Here is a 19,593-nt window from a genome sequence, read left to right on the forward strand (position 1 = left end):
AACACTAGAGTTGTGTTAGAGCTTCATTGTACATTATTACTCAGGAATTACCCTTATTAGAAATAGACTTCTTATTGAACTCTAAATACATATTTCAAAGGTACATACAGAATACAGATACAAAAAAATCTGTATTTTTAATCCTGATCTACTTCAGTCATGCACACTGAGCAGAATGTATATTTAATAATCCATTTTGCACCAATTAGAAAAACATGAAAATGAAAGCCAGCATCAAATATCACTGGAACAGTTCATGTCAGAAAAAAAAATAATCATGCATAAAAGTACAGGCCTTGAGGAGTTAAGGGAAATTACTTGAGTAGGCTGCAGTGGGACATGAAGTATTCATAAAAAAAAAAAAGATTACAAAGATTATATGATCAGTTTGGACTGTGTTGCCTGTATTCCCTTCAAGCAATTTTGAAGACTAAGCTTCTTGTGAGACTTTTCTCTGGTCAAAATTTTAACTGAACCCACAAGAAGTGGCTGTAACAGACAAAATCAGTGTTAGATAATAGGACAACATTACTTTCCTAACAACCAAGCACTGAAATGTCCCATCCTGGCTAAACAGCCACTAAGGACCCCTGGCTCCCCCATTCTGGCAGATCGGTCGGTTAGCCTTGGCAGGAGGGTGCTGTGGCATGTGCTGTTCTGAGGAGGTAGTACACCAGAATGACGCAAAGACACTGCTCAGCCAGTAAGTTTCAGGATATAGCCTTGTTTTCCACTGTGTAAGTCTTAAGGCCATATCTTCTAGGAAAGATTTACATAGGCCTATATTGCCACAAGCCATGGGATAATTAACCAAATTAATTGAAACAGAAAAATGCTCAGTCTATCCAGAGACATGGTGTGAAATGCTGACTCCAATGAAGTTAGTGTTAGAAGGCTCATTGGTCCTCAGTGGTGCTAGGTTTTTGCTGCAGGAGATGCCTAAAGATACTCATGCCATCTTTAAAAAGCAGCAGGAGATGCTGTCAGCTGCGTCTATCTACAAAGCACATCTGAAGCATCTGGACTGCTCCTAGTAGCAGTAGTGCATTCTGAGTAGTGGTGGTTAGAAACTCGAATTGCTGTTCCATGCAAAATTCTTTCTGTAACATGAGACCTGAAAACTCATTTAAAATGAGCTATTAATCTTCTTCTCCCTAGCTTTCCCACCTCTCCAATGTTTCTCAAAATATCCAGCTATTTCCAACTGCCAACAGTTACTTTAGGACAAAGTATAAGTATTGCAGGAATCCTGCTGAAGCCTTCAGTATAACAGCAGTGCTGTTAGCAAACTTTCAGTGATATCCATTTATATGTTATAGCTATTTCAAAATTAATTCTTTCATAAGCCATAGGCTGGATATCAGATCTCAAAGCACATTTATGTGTAGCTCCTGGTTTTCAATACCCTGTGTGTCCCACTTTACTGTGATGTGTGGAAGTAACACAAACCTCACAGAAGCTTCAGTCAGTGGTAAGATGAGAAACTGTAACTCAGAAGTGCCAATTACAAAAGCATAAAGCACTATTTCCATGAAAGTTCCCACAGCTTTCTATGGATTATCTATTCCTTTCATGTACTGAGTGCTTTTAAAAGAGATGGCAAAATAGCATGAAAAGTCTTTAATTCCAATTTTCTTTACAGCTTAACTTCTAATAGTGTTCAGAGACTGCTAACAGGTACACAAACGAAAAATAGAAAAAAAACCAACAAATATCTAGTGAAATTCACCTGAAAACAATAGGTTTGAAAGGCTAACAGGCACTCATGAGGTTAAAATACCTTGAATCTCACAGACTCCTCCCTTTTGAGCCAAGGGAGCTTTATGCTGCAAGTGGGCAATTCAGCTGCAGGGCTTACCTTTGCTATTGATGGTACCCACATGCCTACTGACTACCCACCAGCCTGATGTTTGGTGGTACTAGATTAGGACTCTGTCTGTTCTTAAATTTTTACAAACTACCCCGTCATTGATTGAAGATAAAGAGGAACCTTCAACAAACACTGCACTCTCATATGCTAATGAGGAGTCACAAATGTTTTTTTTTGTTCAAATTCTGAATCCTCTTACCTACACTTACTGTCATAGAATAAGAAAAGGGTAATTCTTTGTGAGAGGCCATAACACACTTTTGATTTGCTATTGTTTGTCTGGTTTTTTTTGTGTTTTTTTTTTTTTTCTTTTTTCCTCTAGAGGGCACTGTATAATCTTAGAAACAAAACGGGGAAACTGAGCAAGGACTGTGACAGTTCACTGCAGCTCATCTTAATACAAATTAACACAAGGGCCATCGGTGAATATCCTGGGTCAGGATTTTCTTCCATTTATTTTCTCAAAGAAGAATGTCCTGTGTATTCCAGGATGATGAAACAGACCAACAGGGGGTGTGTACTATCATGTGAGTCCTACATGTTGTTTAAAAACATTAAACACACAAAACCACATGGACTAGGTAGCAAATCTGTTCAACATTAATGCTCTGGTGGTCTGTGAGAAGAGGGGAAATAAAATGTTGAAGTCAGAGTTCTCCCAAGAGGTTGAGATTGCCGTGGATGTAGATCAGTTATTGCCATATTGCTGACAAATGCTCTTCTCTACCAGCTGTGGTCAGAAAATATGAAGAACAAGGTGAAACCAAGGTTTGCTGTCTTTTAGATACATTTGATGGGCTAAATTCACAACTTTCAAGTCAGAAATGAAGTGTAATTTGAGGTGTAAGGGCATAGCCTGCTTATGTGAAGAGTGAACTTTCATTGCTGTGATTATTTTGTTTGTTGGGTATTTTTTTTTTTTTTTGCTTATTTTTGTCAGTTAATTACAGAGAATGACAATCTGTTCTGAGAAATGGAGACACTAAAGAAAGAAATGTTAACTTGAATTAATCTTTCAGTTAAATTGTACTATCCCTTTCACATCAAACCCCTATCTAGACATTCTCATTGTTCTCAAAGGGGTTATTAAAGGGGTTATAATTAAGTTGACATAATTCAATTCAAAGTTAACTCTCATTAGCTGTCATGATGGCATCATTACTTGGACAGTTACTGTGAAATAAGTGGAGGAAAAAAGGAAGCAAACAGTTTCACAATAATGGCCCATAGGATGTTCTTGCACTGGGGACTTGTGGCAAAATCAGGACTTAACTGCTTCTAACTCTGCAATGTGTTATTTGCTTCAGATGTACTGGGGGTTGAGAAAGGTGTTCAAGGTTAGCTCTGCCTACTTTTCTTCATTGTGCATCTACTGCCCTTATCACCGATCATCACTTTCTCTCAGCTCTCCAAAAGGCCCAGGGATGCATTCACACAGGTAATCTTGTACATGACACAATAATTTCTAGCTTGGCTACATCCAAAGGTCATAAAATTGCTATCTATCAGTATCCCTAGTGTCCATCATGACCTTCACAAATGGATTATCACTTTTCAGTCCCAAGTGCATGTAAGAGAGGCTTGTTCTGAGCATAATCTAATGCAGACTTTATATTGGGGAACCACTACTATCTCTAACATTGCCTGGACACATTCTACTGTCCTGCAAAATAAAGTCCTGTTCACATTGACTTGTCTATATTGAAGTAATTAATTAAGAAATTTTTCCTTAAAATTGCTCCTGTTTTTTTCATACAAGCTATTATTAAGATCACTTGTCATCATGGATCATATTAAATACAGAGGGTCTGGAGGAGCAGAATTAATTCTGGTTTCTGGTAAGCTTGTTCAGCTTACCAGAAGTACATGTGGGTCAATCTCTTTCTAATTTTGGCAAGCAGAGAGCAATCATATACTACATTTCCTCATAACTAGAGGTTACGAATCTTGGTATTTACAGACTCTGCATTGCTCTGCGTTCATCTTGTCTGAGCAATTCCCTCTTTTTAAATGTGCAAGACATGAAGAAAGATAACTTCTAGTACATTATGCGCGGGGGTTCTTGCACACTCCTGGATTTGCTTATGTCCTCAATCTATTAGTATTGCAACATGCTATCTAGTTGGTTTTGCTCTTTGTCGTGGTTTAAACCCAGTCAGCCACAGAGTTTCTACTTCCCCCCCACCTTTCTTTCCTTCCCCCCCCCCCCCCCCCCACTCCCAGAGGGATGGGGAGGAGAATCAAAAGAATGTAACTCCCATGGGTTGAGATAAGGACAGTCCAGTAACTAAGGTATAACACAAATCACTACTGCTACCACCAATGATAATACTGAGAAGAGAAATATCAAGGGAAGAGAATATGATACCACCCGCTGAAATGAGCCTGACTGAGACGAGAGTGCCCTTCCAGGTAACTCCCCGTTACCTCCCCAAGCATGACGCGCTGTGGTATGGAATACCCCTTTGGCTAGTTTGGGTCAGGTGTCCTGTCCCTGCTTCCTCCCAGCCTCCCCTCCTCCCTGGCAGAGCATGAGGCTCACAAAGTCCTTGATCAGAGTAAACACTACTCTTATCAGCTCTGTTCCCAGGCTGAAAGTAACTGTACACTGCACCAGCTACTAAGAAGGACAAAAAATGACTGCTACTGCTGAACCTAGGACAGTCTTATTCAAGCATCTATTTGTATGCCTATTTTTATTTCTTTTTTTTTTTTTCATCACCAGAAATTTATTACACACATGTAGCAATTGGCCTAAAAGGAGGAGCACACTGAAACCTTTGCCCTGTTTCCCTGCGGTGTTTTTTCGCAATCTTCCTTCACAGACATCCTTTACACTCCTCATTCACCTTTTAAGATCTCGACTTTGGTCTCACTGATGCTCATGATGTAGTATGCAGTGATCCTACAAGAAATCCCACAGTGGAAAAGCTGCAGATTTTTCAGGTAATTTTCAGACATTCTTCATGTCACTCCACTAACACTGTGTAGCTACTAAGAGAAAGGATCTTCTGAAGGACTGTACAAATAATGCCAGAAAAAATCAGGAAGTGAAGGTGACTTTTCTCAGTTGACAGAAAAAAACATGCAAGCAATGGTATGGGGACGAAGCATAACCCTGCTTGTTCCAACCTGGGCCTCTTTGCCTTGCTAGACTCCCCCCACACTTACTAATGAAGATCATTGTGATCTACAGTAGTAACATAGTAGCTACTACAAGCTGCTCACAGGAAAGCTGAAATATATGTATCTCCTCTGACAAAAACTTTAGCCTAGAGAAGGGACAAAACCATGAAAGTTCCATCCACAAGCCTGAAGAGCCCTGTCTGCAACTTCCGTGTTCTGAGAAGCTCTGCCATGTGTTGAAATTGTGCCCTTCAAACACCATCAGTGCCATTCATGACAATAACTGATTTATCTACCAGTATCAAACTGGTTATCTACCACATAGAAAGGTAGGAACAGCAAGCTTTCCCATTGTAATGGTATACGTTCTTCCATGCAGAAAGTGCTTTCAGGTTGGTGACATTTATCTAAAGTTCTGCAAAGCTTTGTTTGAAAGTGTCTGTTATCATGAAACACTAGACACTATTTTACATTACTACATCATTAGCCAGAATTAGCAGGCTTGTAAAATTGCATAGTCAATCAAATGCATCTGATTTTGCAACTCTAGGGATCTGAGCAATACAATGTTCATACTGGCACATGCTGTGAGGTTACAAATTTGAGTGTAGAAAAAAAATATATTCAGCCTGAAGACCCCATGTAGAGATTGAGTACTGATGAGACTTTGCTGTCTAAAATATTTGGTCTCTAAGTCCAAGCTGAGATGCTGTAGTGTTGTAAGCATCAAATCTCACAGTATAGGTAAGGCAGAAGTAATAGGCCCAAGCAATATCTTTTAATAGAACAACTAATACAGCTGGAAAAAAAAATGCAAGGTTTGAGACACATTATCCCTTCTTCACAACTAAAATAGAAGCAGCAAACTTCAAAGCTAATGCAAGCTGAGAACAATTGTTCAGAGTTTAGCTATGTTAATCAGACAATTTTATACAGAAGCTGGTACTTGTGAAGTACACAAGAGATATTAGTAAGGAAAAGAATAATAAAGAAGTTATCTTGTATGACAAGAAAAGAAAAAAAAAAAAAGGGAGAGGGATCAGCTGAAAACCCTCTGTAACCCACAAAAGAAGATAAAAATTACTCCAAAAAGCAATTTATTTCCTTCTAAGGTAGGTGGGATGAATTACCCCCTAGAGGAGCACGTCATTCTCTGCTGACTACAGCAAAAGCTTGGGCAATTAGCTGAGAGCTGTCACCTAACTTTTGTAAAGAGCTGAAGTTACTCCCAACAAACCCCGCTTCCAGTAAGCAACGAGGCATAAAGAAGCCACGTGCTGATTATAACAGTAATTAGCATTATAAAGGTCTGGATTGCTTTAAAAAGCCCTGCCACCTTACCTTTAGCTAGAGGTTCCACAGTGATAATCTCGCTGCTGTTACCTCTTCCCGCAGCAGTCACTGCTACCACCCAGACACTGTACTGGCGATTCCGGCTCAGGTTGGGGATTCTGTAGGAAAATGAGTCGGGAGAGGCTTCAAACTCGCTGATTACCTGTGGTGGGAGAGACAAACGTTTCCAGACTAAAATGAACATCATTTGGTGAAACTCCGCTAAGCTGAGTGATACAAAGCCTGTTACTTCAGGGTACTTTGAATGAGTATCAGTTGCTCCAACACAGATGGCAGATGGCAATAAACAGACCAGACACAATAACATGTTGCAATCAATTTATATTCAGTGAATTTTGGCCTATATCTTGTTTACAAATTGTTTTTTTTTAGATCAGGAATTTTATGTGTCTTAAATTTACAGGGTTGTATAAATAATTTAAGTGAACGTTTGCCTGTTTTTTACCATAAATAGTCCTGCAAAACCAATTTTTTTTTACACAGACCTTTCCCAACAGAGGATTCAGTCCTGCGTCTGCTATGAAATCTGGAGTTTACTACTCAAGATACATATTTGGTTACCTAAAACTGTCATGCTGGTGTTCCTTACCCCTAGGTTGGGTGGCTTACTCCTTCAGTAATAATCAAGAAATAAACCTGTGTTCTGTAATAAGACTGTTCAAACTTCCCCCGAGCCTAGTTTTGTTTAATGACAAAATTACTTCCATTCAATGATTCCCAGCAGAAGGTCACCTCAGCTATTTAGCTGCATTAGTAGGGAAGGACGAGTGCTGGAAGAAATGTCAATACTGTCTATTCTTGCACTGTCATTCAAGTGCCTTGGCCACGGGCTGCAGTGAAGCTGACCAGGTGCTGCTATGCAGTACTTGCTTATCGGTAAGATGCTTTGCAGTCTGCTTGAAGTGACTTGTAAGAGGAAAGGTGCAGAGGAATATATAGATTCCTCCAGGGGACGTGGGCTATGTGCACCTCAGCACATCCTCCACAGAAAGCCTGTCTCCTTGGTGGAGGAGAAGGGAAATGTCGCCAGCCCTGAAAGGTATTACAATGCTCAATATAGCCAGTTTTATTTTTGACATGGGCTTTGTGATTCTTGTACTTAAAAATAGAGGGGTAGTGAACCATTAGAATGAATAATACCCACTTCCCTGTGTAATACTGTGTATGGTAATGGCTAACTAACACTGGGCTAAAAATACTTAGAACATTAGTGACGTAGAAAAGATTTTACTAGGAATCAGCATTAAAAATAATGCATCAGTGTAATCTAAACTTGATAAAGACTGACAGGAATTGTGCAAGGAATCTCTTTGATATACAAATATCTGCTGGTGGTAAAGGCCAATTTCATTAGCATTTCAAAAGGCAGGTTGACCTGAAAGCATTGGAATATGTAGTACTTCAAAGTAAATTACAGATAAATAAGGGATGTTTCTGAGATACCATTAAACATCTCTCCAATGTGAACTGGTAGCCAGTTTCAGCTACTGACTGGGTCACTGAATTTCGCTATTCTTAAGCTGGCATCTCCTATAACAGGAGAAAAGGGGAGTTAATCTCATTATTTAAATCTAGAGTGAAGACAGCTGCACCTAAGCCAGCCACATTGACTCCCATCAGAGACCATGCAAAAAACAGGTAACTTCTAAGGCAAGGTTCTTCTGGCCTTTTTGAGCCATATACACTGCAGTGGGATGAATCGTGGTCTCAACATAGCTGTGTTTCCCCACCAACTGTAGAAGTGTCCATATAACTAGTGCAGGTACAGTTAACTGTGCTGAAGGCATCTGAAGTGAATGTTCTTGTTAACTAAAATAATTACATCCCCGGTTTTTACACAAATGTGTGCTTCTATTTGCTTCTATGGCAATGCATTCTGTTTTCTCTGTGGAGACTAAATCACAGAATCATAGAAATGTGAATCATAGAATAGTTAGGGTTGGAAAGGACCTTAAGATCATCTAGTTCAAAACCCCCTGCCATGGGCAGGGACACCTCACACTAAACCATGTTACCCAAGGCTTCGTCCAACCCAGCCTTGAACACTGCCAGGGATGGAGCATTCACAACCTCCCTGGGTAATCCATTCCAGTGCCTCACCACCCTAACAGTAAAGAACTCCCTCCTTATATCCAATCTCAACTTCTCCTGTTTAAGTTTTAACCTATTACCCCTTGTCCTGTCACTACACTCCCTAATGAAGAGTCCCTCTCCAGCATCCCTATAGGCCCCCTTCAGATACTGGAAGGCTGCTAGGAGGTCTCCACGCAGCCTTCTCTCCTCCAGGCTGAACAGCCCCAACTTCCTCAGCCTATCTTCATACAGGAGGTGCTCCAGTCCCCTGATCATCCTCGTGGCCCTCCTCTGGACTTGTTCCAACAGTTCCATGTCCTTTTTATGTTGAGGACACCAGAACTGCACACAATACTCCAGGTGAGGTCTCACAAGAGCAGAGTAGAGGGGCAGGATCACCTCCTTCGACCTGCTGGTCACGTTCCTTTTGATGCAGCCCAGGATACAGTTGGCTTTCTGGGCTGCAAGCCCACACTGAAGCCGGCTCATGTTCATTTTCTCATCAACCAACACCCCCAAGTCCTTCTCCGCAGGGCTGCTCTGAATCTCTTCTCTGCCCAACCTGTAGCTGTTCCTGGGATTGCTCCGACCCAGGTGTAGGACCTTGCACTTGTCATGGCTAAACTTCATGGGGTTGGCATCAGCCCACCTCACAAGCGTGTCAAGGTCCCTCTGGATGGCATTCCTTCCCTCCAGCATTATCAACCGAACCACACAGCTTGGTGTCATGGGGAAACTTGCTGAGAGGACACTCAATCCCACTGTCCATGTCACCAACAAAGATGTTGAACAAGACCAGTCCCAGCACAGATCTCTGAGGAGCACCACTTGTTACTGGTCTCCAGCTGGATGTTGAGCCATTGACCACAACTCTTTGTGTGCAGCCACCCAGCCAGTTCTTTATCCACCGAGTGATCCATCCATCAAATTGATGTCTCTCCAATTTAGAGACAAGGATGTTGTGTGGGACAGTGTTGAACACTTTGCACAAGTTCAGGTAGATGACATCAACTGCTCTACCCCTTTCCATCAGATCCTTAGCCCCATCACAGAAGGCCACGAAATTGATCAGGCAGGATTTCCCCTTAGTGAAGGCATGCTGGCTGTCACCAACCACCTTGTTGTTTTTCGTGTGCCTTAGCATGCCTTCCAGGAGAATCTGCTCCAAGATTTTGCCAGGCACAGAGGTGAGACTGACTGGTCTGTAATTCCCTGGGTCATCCACTTTCCCCTTCTTGAAAATGGGGGTTATAGTTCCCTTTTTCCAGTCATTGGGAACTTCACCTGACTGCCATGATTTTTCAAATATGATGGACAGAGGCTTAGCAACTTCATTTGCCAGCTCCTTCAGGACTCATGGATGGATTTCATCAGGTCCCATGGACTTGTGTACGTTTAGGTTTTTAAGATGGTCACAAACCAGATCCTCTCCTACAGTGGGCCCAAGGTCTTCATTCTCACAGTTGCTGCATCTGCATTCCAAGACTTGGGTGGTGCAGTCAGAGCCTTTGCCAGTGAAGACCGAGGCAAAGAAGTCATTAAGAACCTCAGCCTTCTCCAAATCCTGTGTAGCCAGTTCTCCTGATCTTCTGGGGAGACTGATTTCTTCCAGCTAACAATTATCTAGGCTCAACACAAGCTTAGCTAGGGACCTTGCCATGCTTTCTAGCCAATCTCATTGCTCCTGTCAAAATGCCAAATCAGTTTGTCTCGTTTAGCAAGTGGTTGCTTGGGTTTCTACTTCTGATACGAAGAGGTCAGAGCAGGCAGATACTTCTATTATCATGTGAAATATTACAGCAGGTTTTGAGAACCATCTGTCTTGACATTTACACAAGAATATTGGACAAATGACCATAGCTTGACAGGCTGGATCTTTGTGAGGTCATACATAAAAGTTAATTTATTGATCATGGCACAAGAGGCTGAATTTTAATATTAATGAGGCAGCATTTCCTAGGGTTAATTTGAAAGTCAAACAGTCTAGGCTGTCTCTGGCATTTAGGCTCCACTCATTAATGCATTTATCTAGCACAAGCTACTTCTAAACTACCTATTAACATGGGACATGGATACAGCATTTAGGAAAAGCTGAACATTACAGATACCCTCATTGCTCAACTTTCATTCCAGCAAGCATCAGTCCTTGCTGGAATCCCCAGGTTTTCTTTTATGATGCCCATGTTTTATGAAAGGGGCATATGGCTGCCTTTGGAAGCTACTTCTGATACTGCAGACCTCCTGCTTGAAATGCCTTGCTGCTCCCTCCCCTCTGCTGTGGCAGACTGGGACAGTTGGGCAGACATACACCCCGTATACAATTGCTAAATACAGCTGAGAGATATTGGGTTTGAGATTTTATGTTTGAGATAAGGTGAGCAGCTAAGCACAAAAGGAAAACCTTAACCTTGAAGATATGGTGCTAGCACTGAGTGCTCCTGCTCTGATGAACAAAGTTAAAGACAAAACTGGAAAAAAAACCCAACCCTCCAAATTCCTCTGGTTGCAATGTGGTCAGTTAGAAGAGCAGGCAATATTGTCTCAAAACAGAAGAGTTCTCTCTCCCTGGAACTCCAAAGATGGAATTATCACAAAATTAGCTTCTCTAATGCCTTTTAAAATGCCTTGTCTTCAGTTCTTTTCTTTCACCCACAAAGAACCAGCATCATTCACACATTTGCATCTGTAGTTATTACAAATATAAATTCAATTATACATGGAATTAATTTGTTAATTGAATCTGGTAAACGTATCTTCAATATTAATAAATTAAAACCTCATTTTCTTAAAACAAACTGCTATAGCAAAAGATTTTGGTTTCTAACTGATTAGCACACATCTTTTTTTTTTTTTTCCCTCAGCTAACATTACCTTTTAAACACTTGGGAACGCTCTAATGACAAAGAACTGATTTTACTTTTAACTTTTGCATGTCATTTCAATTAGACTAACATGTCAGAGATTTTCATTACACAAGAATGAAAAAGAGAGCTTTGTCAGCAAAGAAGAGATTAAACAATTGAAATGAGAAATATTATAGAGGAATGTCACCTTGTCATACGTTGATCTTTGCATGTGCTGGTATGAAACATATACTGCTGTTCTATACCAAAAGCAGTAACATGCTTGCTCAAGGGATTCTTTTTCTTCTGTCTATCTGGGTTTTTGTTTTGTGTTGGTTCGGTTCGGTTTTTTTTATTCATCGTACAGATGATGGGTTAATTTTTTCTTCTGTCTTTATCTCACTGTCTAAGAAGCACAGACAGGGCCAAATCTCTAAAAAGCCAGCAAGAGCAGTGAAGAATAAAATGAAATTGAAGAAGTCCTATCTGAGGGTGCAGTCAATCTACTTCTCAAACAGGAGACAGCAAGAGATACTGAGGAACAGCCACTTCAGGGAGCATCATTTTCCCCTTATGCAACTTCAGCTCTATTGGTGTACATTGCTTTGTATGCTCTGAAGCAGTATGCCACCTCCTGGCGCTTCTAATTCCTTTATAAAGCAATTAGATAGGTAATGTGAATAAACTCTGACCCCTTTGGCTGCTTTTTTGCTTTCTTTGTTTGTTGTGATTTTTAAAGTAGCCTAGGAAAACTTCAAAAGGGCACCTTAGAAGAAAAAAATAAGTTTTCCAAGCAGTCAGGGAGTTTCCCAAGCAGGGAAGTAAGATTATTCAGTCAAAAGCAAGCCTGCACCTTGCCTACAACTGCATCTACAAACTTCTGATATAACATAGGTGAACTGAAGATCTTTATCTGCAAGTTGCAGGAAACTTGGGAAAGCCACATGGAGACTTTAAGGACAAGAGTGAAAAGCAAGAAACAACTCGGATTTGTGGCATGTGAAGTACAAGTGTTTACAAGTTGGCTTCCTGTCTGCTGGGTGCGTCATCTTAAAAATTAAAAATACATACATATATATACACTACCTAGAGTGGCATGTGTGTCTTCACTATGAATTTGAGTGTAGAATATGGCCACAACATCATAACAGGGCTGGAAGGACCCTGACAGCTCACTCAAGTCTATTCTTCTTTAAACCAGGTTTAACTACTGTGCAATTGTCCAACATGACTTTGAAGACTTACAATGAACAGAGATTTTGCTAATCCCTAGGCTGCAAGACCTCGTCCGCTGTTTTACTAATCTTAATATTGGAAGTCTTGAAATCTAGCTTGAGTTTTCTGCTGCCGTTTAAACCTATGGATTATTTCCCACTCTATTAGGAACATGGAGAATATATTATTACCTTCATCTTTACACCAATCTTGAATCTGCATGAAGTTTTATCATTCCTTTCCTCACCAGTACTCTTATCTTTTTACAATTTAATAACCCTGATGCTTTCAACACTTTCTAGAAATCACATCTTGTCTAACTGTTTCTTTAATTATATCTGCTGTTATCCTTCAGACTCTCTAATGGTTGTCCATAGCCTTCTCAAATACAGTTTCCAAACCTGATTTCAACAGTCCCAGGATATAGCATTTAGCTTTTCACAACAGGATGATAAAGTTAGCTAATTTTCATCTTGGGATTCCAAATAACCTCAAAATCCTCTTCTGAAGAGTCTAGCAAATTGCTATCTACCCAGTACTTTTGTAGTTGATTATTCATAGTACCCATTTTTCTGCACTTGCCCAAGTTAAATTTTATCTAACATTTTCCAAAACAATTTCCCAGTTCATCAAGATCCGTCTGAATTCTAGTTCTGTCTCCAGTGTACTTGCAATCCCTCCCAGCCTTATATCTCCTGCAAATTTAATAGGCACTCTTGCTATTTCATTTTCCAGGATGCTAATGGAACCACTGAACAAAAGTGGACTCAGGAGAGATACTTATGCTGCTCCCTTCTGCCCACAACATTGAACCACTGGTTTCATAGCCTCTCACAGAACATCAATCAAGTTTATATTTAGCCTGAGCTTCCTAAGTGAAACTGTGTTTGTCTAGCAAGGTTTCTCTCAATAAACATTCATCCTCTTGGCTTATCTCCATTGCTAAATGGGAGAGAGCCAGGGATTGTGTAGAGCACTGAACACCAATGATCCACACCACTTTTTAACTTGATCTCTAGCTCAGTTTTGCACTACTCTAGAAAGCAGTCTTCAAAACAAATCTGCTTTAGATGAGCTAGTGCTAAGCTTGTAGACAGCCATCAGTTGAAAACACATACTCTTGGGGCCACAAGCTGCTCTTTGGTCTTTGTTTAATCAACAGTGCAGATGAGGCCCACAATGAGCACTGAGTCTCATCAGTAATTAAAGCAAGCTTTTAGTTCTACAAGGTCAAAACACAAAGATCTCCATCTTTTTTCACAGAGAGCTGTCTTCCCTGCTCTACTTCAGGCCTTTGTTGCTCCTGGAAATTATCTGAAGACACAGTAATGAGCACTACAACAAGTTGTTTTTACTCGGAAACAAATTGGGTTCATATGAAATCAAAATATTACTGCATTTATAGAGAATGAACATCAGGTTCTGCATCCCTGAACAGAGTAGACAGATCACTGATGTGAACTCCCTAAAGATGTCAAACTCTGGGTGAGGTCATGGACTACTACCTTTCTCCAGAAATGCTGGCTTTTGCCTCACTTCCTTTCACAGATGGACAAGCTGCCAGAGCTGCAAATAACCACCAATCCTGCACCACAGTTTTCAGTAAGACTCTGGATACCACTTTCTGTTCAAGTCTTGCTATTTTGGCTTATGTTTTGAAACATGGCATCTCATTTCTCACTCAGCATTGTTGAAGATAACTCTTGTAAACAGAAGCTGTGCAGAACACAATGCAGTTTCCTTTTTCTTTTTTCTTTTCTTAAATGCAGAACTGAAATGCTAGAAAATACAAGATGGAAATGTTGGAAAAAACAGAGGCACTCGCCTGCCTTCCCACCTGCAGGAAAATCTTGCAAACACATTTCTGGGAATTATGCTCAGAAGACAGCCCATTGTCTGGAATTTCAGGTAGCTCACATAGTCAGAGAGCTGGCACACCACCTGCTTGCCCCTGTGCAGCAACCCACAGAAAGTCCCTTGGCCTTCTGGGGCTCATGATCAGGGAAAAAGCATGGGGTGTCACAGGCTGGTGACCAACCACGGTAAGGTCAGGAGACCACCTTCTGTCCTGCCAGAGGTTCTACTGCCTCTTTTGGTGACCCCAAGAAGCCACCAGGTTTGTTCAGAGCATTTCAGTCAACTCAGATTGTATGACATCACCTGGTCCCAAGCGCTTTGTCACCTATATGATACAGAAGGGAATGGGATGAAATTAAACCTTGTGAAACACACTGAAACTGACATAGAGGACTTATTGTTAGACTATATTGATATACTGTATATGAGCCCAGATAGTGAGACAAAATCAGATTTTATGAAAAAATCAGTATAAAATTTGTTTTAGTAGGTCTTTGCAAGGAAACCTTTTGAAAATTAAATAAAACAGCACATGAGCAGAATTATTTATACTCTGTCACATCCTTCCTGAGATCTGCTCTGTGACAAAAATAAGATAGGCAAAAAATGTAAAGTTGACAAAGCAATTAGAAGAATGAATGTACTGTGTTTGGGAGCTGGTAACAAAGTTGTGAAATGACTATGAAAAGCATAAACAGTACATGTGTTATGTTAAGACATATTTTAAATGTCATTCAAAATAAGTTTTAAAATAACGTCCAAATTATATACTAGTTCTATGCTATATAAAGAACAAAATCTAATAAACATAAATGTCTTCATGTTGGAAAAAATAGTGTATAGACATAGTGATAAATACTGCTTGTAGTACACAAATTAACGAGCATGTACTTTAAATTAAACCTTACAGATTTTGGCTCTAAAAAAGCTTCCATTCAACAGTAACTTAATAAACTTCTGCCAGCTACCTCTCCCCTCTTTAAAAGAGACTTTCAGCACCCCTTTAATCACTGAAGCCTCTACAGTGTGTGACAATGAATCACTTCTGACTTATAATTGCTCTTGCCCTATTCTCATGCCTTTTATTCAAGTCTTTAAACTGGGGTCAAAGTACAAAGCAAAGCTGTTTCACATTGAATTAGAATTTGGACAGATCCCATGAAAAATCAAGACAAAGACTTTGGTCTGCCTGAAGGAATTGTGTGGAAAATACCTGGATGCTTAGAAGTATGTCAGCTAATTCTGTTTTTTTAAAGATCTAGTTTAAGATATTTGTATATATTTTTATATTATCTAGTTTAAGGTGCATATCATCTGGTTTAAGATAACCACATATACTTTCCCTAGAATAAACAAAGAGAAGGTAATCTTTAGGAAGAAGATTCATCCAGCTGCTTCCAGACATTTAGATTCTTTTCTTTAATGAAAGGATCTCATTACATTGAAAAGAATATCCTCCACTGGAAGATTCCACATGTGTTTGCACTGGAGAATATATCTCAAACATGCAAGAAAACAAGGTATTTGGAGTGTTTTCCACAGGGACCTTTTGAAAACTCTGTAGTATAGTTGGGAGGCTGCAGTATATGCATTTGTGAAAGAGAGGAAGGAAACCTGGAGAGTCTGATTCATGTCACTTTTTGTGCAGGCCAACAAGCCCCAACAACCTAATACACCCTCACTGGGGAATCTGACTGCAGTTTTTCTCTTGGTATGATGCTCTACAGATTGACAGAAAAAGGTGCAGAGAGATGTGAGAAACAGATGAACAATCTAGTTGCTACTGCCGCTACTTCTGCTGCTGCTGGTGGTTATCCTGTCCCAAGACTAAGCAGACAGAATGTACATGGGAATGATGTCTTGTACAGACATCATATGCCTGCTGTTTAATTTGACAGCACATTAAACCATTATTTATTTATTTATTTATTTTTTTACATTTAGTAGGTTTAAACTAAAAGCAAAACCCCACAAATATAGAAGTCTAACAGGCTTAAGAGTATGTTTCTCACAATAAAATAAGTATAAAAAAGATGAGTGACCATCTGTTTGAAACAGCACCAGATGTTGGTCAGTTTTCAATATCAATTACATTTTCAAGTAAATTGATTGTGTTTTGGCCCAATATAAGATAATTTCCTTCTTCTCCATCATTACTCCACATCTCCCCCATTTTACAAACCCAAGTATTTCACAAAAACATTTCCAGGCCAAGATGAAATTTTGCTGGGCGTTCAGCTTTTGTGTCTTTCTAAATCCTTTGGAGAAGTCCAGGACTGTAGATGACAGTTCTTTCAGACACTTGTCACTGCCAGATACCTGAGGGTGACTGAATGGTTTGCACTATGAAATACCTCCTGTTACTCTGTTTTGTGGTTTGGGTTTTTTTGGTTGGTTTTTTTTTCTTTCACTGGAGAATAATTTTTATTTTTCACACATATTTGTGGTTTGAAACACCCAAGGAAATATACTGTTTGTAGGGCTCAAAATACTTAAACAGGAAATGTCTGCATTTTTCTGTACAGGGGCAGCAGAAGTTTTAAGAGCTTCTGCCATTGTGAAGCAAACTGAACTCTACAAAAGGCAGCAAATCTTCATCTTATAGTATGTCAGGGTCATATGAGGGTTGTGTTTCATAATAAGAATGTGCAGAATATTACCAACCGAGTTAATTAGTTTTTCTGTTGGTGACTTAAACACCAAAGCAGTGCTTTTGTGTAAAGAGCTGTCTCGTTAGCCTAAGTGTTCAAAGTGTGCTGTATTGATTCGTTCTCTGTAAACACATACTACTTGTAAAATGCAATCTGCAGACAATATGGCCTTCCTGTAAGTTTACCTCTACCACTGTCCTGTTCTCTTTCTTCTCACTGATACTTAAAAAGCAAGTCTGCCTCTCTGCTTAAATAGTAAACTTTTAGCAAAGTTATTTTGTGCCCAAGGCTTTGACTGAAGGAAGAAGCCTATTCAGGGAGTTTGTATGGCTATATACTTTCAACTACAGCACTTATGGTGGCAGAAGTGATGGTAAAGAAACAGGTCTTCTATTTATTTCTCTCCTCACCCTAGAAAGACCTCTTTCTTTGTCAACTACTTGTCTTTGCAAGAGTGACTCATACAAGAACTTCCTTGGGATATATAAACCCTATCTGCACAGGAGTGTCAGCATTCAAGTACCTCTGCAACAGGCTTCTTCACTGCAAAACTAGTTCTGAATAAAATAACTTTTTATTTTACTATCCTTTTAAGAGTAAAAAATAACAAAGCATTTTGTTAGACAAAATGTTGGGGGAGTGGGTTCTATGTATCTATAAATGTATCCTGACATCTTGAACTTATTGAAGTGTGTCCAACTTCGCTTGTGGAAACTGACTACTGAGTGCTATACTCCTTCACTCACCATATGGAACCGATATGGAAGACCTGCTTTATAAGCCACAACTCATGCTGATCGGCAAAACACTAGAGAGAAGTGGTAAAGGGATTGATACATATAGGACACATTGTACATATAGATAGATACACATATGTGTATTTACATATTTATATGCACACAGACACATTCACCCCTTCATGTGCAGAGGTACCAACAGGACAACTATCCATGTACACATTAACAACTAACAGAAAAGGCCTCCAAGAGGCTCTGTGTTGGGTTAAGGTATCCAGTGATACCCCCACATCATAAACACCATAAAAATACAGCCGTAAAATTCAGTACTGGCCAAGACCAGCAAAGGCATTGCCATTTTGTCATTGTCATTGTCCATCACTGAGGTACTCCAAAAGGTAACCATACAATATGCAGTATTAAAAAAAGAAAACGTACATGAGAGAACTGCACATTAAAGAAAAAACAAAATAGCTGCAGATATTTTTTTTTTCCGAGTGATGTAAACTTACAATTATTAGCAAAGCCTCAGGAGCAAACACTGCAGCTTTGTGCATGGGAAGTGACTAGCGAAAGACAGCAGCACCACCTGGTGTTCTCTCCAACCCTCCTGAGAAGTGCCTGGTGCCCGTTTGGACCAGAGCCCTGACACCAAGGTCGTGTTCTGTAAACTCCAACCTCTTTAACTCAATGTGTGCCACAGAAATGTATGAACCATGATGGTAAAGACACTGGTTATTTTACATTTAATCGGTGTGCTCAAGACAGTTTGGTTTTGCAATTTTTAATGGAGTTAGAAGACAGCAGACCCCAGACATAAATGAGGTAAAGATTTCCAGTCCTTAGCTCTGGATTTGACTTATAAATCCTGCTTATGTAGGATGTATCTGTTTAGCCATAGCCATCAATGGACTTGTGCATTTTGCCCTTTTTCCCCTTGAGTACCTCCAGAATTAGATCACTTGCTGGAAGAGTGGGTTGTGTGAGGCTGTGTCTCACTCAGACATACCCTCAGGCCATCCTCTCTCTCAACAATCTTTGAAAAGAAGCCTGAGGCACTTTTAGAAATTTCCCTGTCCAACTCCTTCTACTTCCAGAACAATATTTTCCTTGTCTGTTTAATTAAAATTGCATTTTGCAAATTGTAATGCTAACTTTGAGGGGAAGTCCTGGTTAAAAATGAAATAAAAACCTTGGATAAAAACTAAATAAGTACGTTTTTTCAATGCACATTAAAATAAATATGCATGGGTATTTACAATTGGCCCTTGTGTTTAAAGATAGCTGGATTCCTTTGCTACTCAGAGAGTGAAAAAGATCCCTCTTGCCCTCAGCTGGTTCTGTAAAAGGTAACTCAGTACATTCTAAAAAATATTTCCTTTTTTATTCTAAAATAAAAAACTTTAAAAGATACTCAACTTCAGTTGTGAGTTTTGAAATGACTTGTAAGTCACAGCTCATGGGTTTTAGACAGTGCAAAATTCTGATAGGTGAGAAAAAACCAAAATCAACTTTCAGTCATCTCCATAGCCCCAGGATCCCCCTTCACCCTTGCTTAGTGTGAAAGGAAGTGGCGAGGAGAACATCAAGCACCAGGTATCTGCAACCACACAGTTTCAGCTGTGCAAGTAAGTGCTGCCAGTCTGTGGTCACCCTGTGGGACTTACTGTGGGGTAGGGGTGTGAACAGAAGACAGTGTATTTCCGAATGATGCCGTTCAGCTTGAGGGGAGGGAGCCAAGAGACGAAGACGGTGGAGGGTGAAGCCGCAGCTGCTTTAACACCCGCAGGAGGACCTGGAACTGGAAAACCAAGATGTGTTAGAATGGCCCATGGCAGGCACTTGGTCACCTTAGTGTAAGGGAGGAG

General features: G+C 40.0%; 1 protein-coding gene across 3 annotated transcripts in view; it reads right to left on the reverse strand.

Annotated features, from left to right (window-relative positions):
• The window catches only part of DSCAM (DS cell adhesion molecule), a 462,951-nt gene that overhangs the window by 53,595 nt on the left and 389,763 nt on the right, over window positions 1–19,593 (reverse strand). For all 3 annotated transcript variants that reach the window (XM_062602537.1, XM_062602538.1, XM_062602539.1), the window contains 2 exons: window positions 19,393–19,526; window positions 6,338–6,491 (listed from right to left, as the gene is read on the reverse strand). In XM_062602537.1, coding sequence (XP_062458521.1) covers window positions 6,338–6,491; window positions 19,393–19,526 — 288 coding nt within the window. The remainder of the gene's footprint in view (window positions 1–6,337; window positions 6,492–19,392; window positions 19,527–19,593) is intronic.

This window comes from Pezoporus occidentalis, unplaced genomic scaffold (assembly GCF_034315485.1).
Source record: "Pezoporus occidentalis ecotype Australia unplaced genomic scaffold, CSIRO_AGI_Poc_V1 ctg77, whole genome shotgun sequence".
In the NCBI taxonomy this organism is placed as follows: domain Eukaryota; kingdom Metazoa; phylum Chordata; class Aves; order Psittaciformes; family Psittacidae; genus Pezoporus; species Pezoporus occidentalis.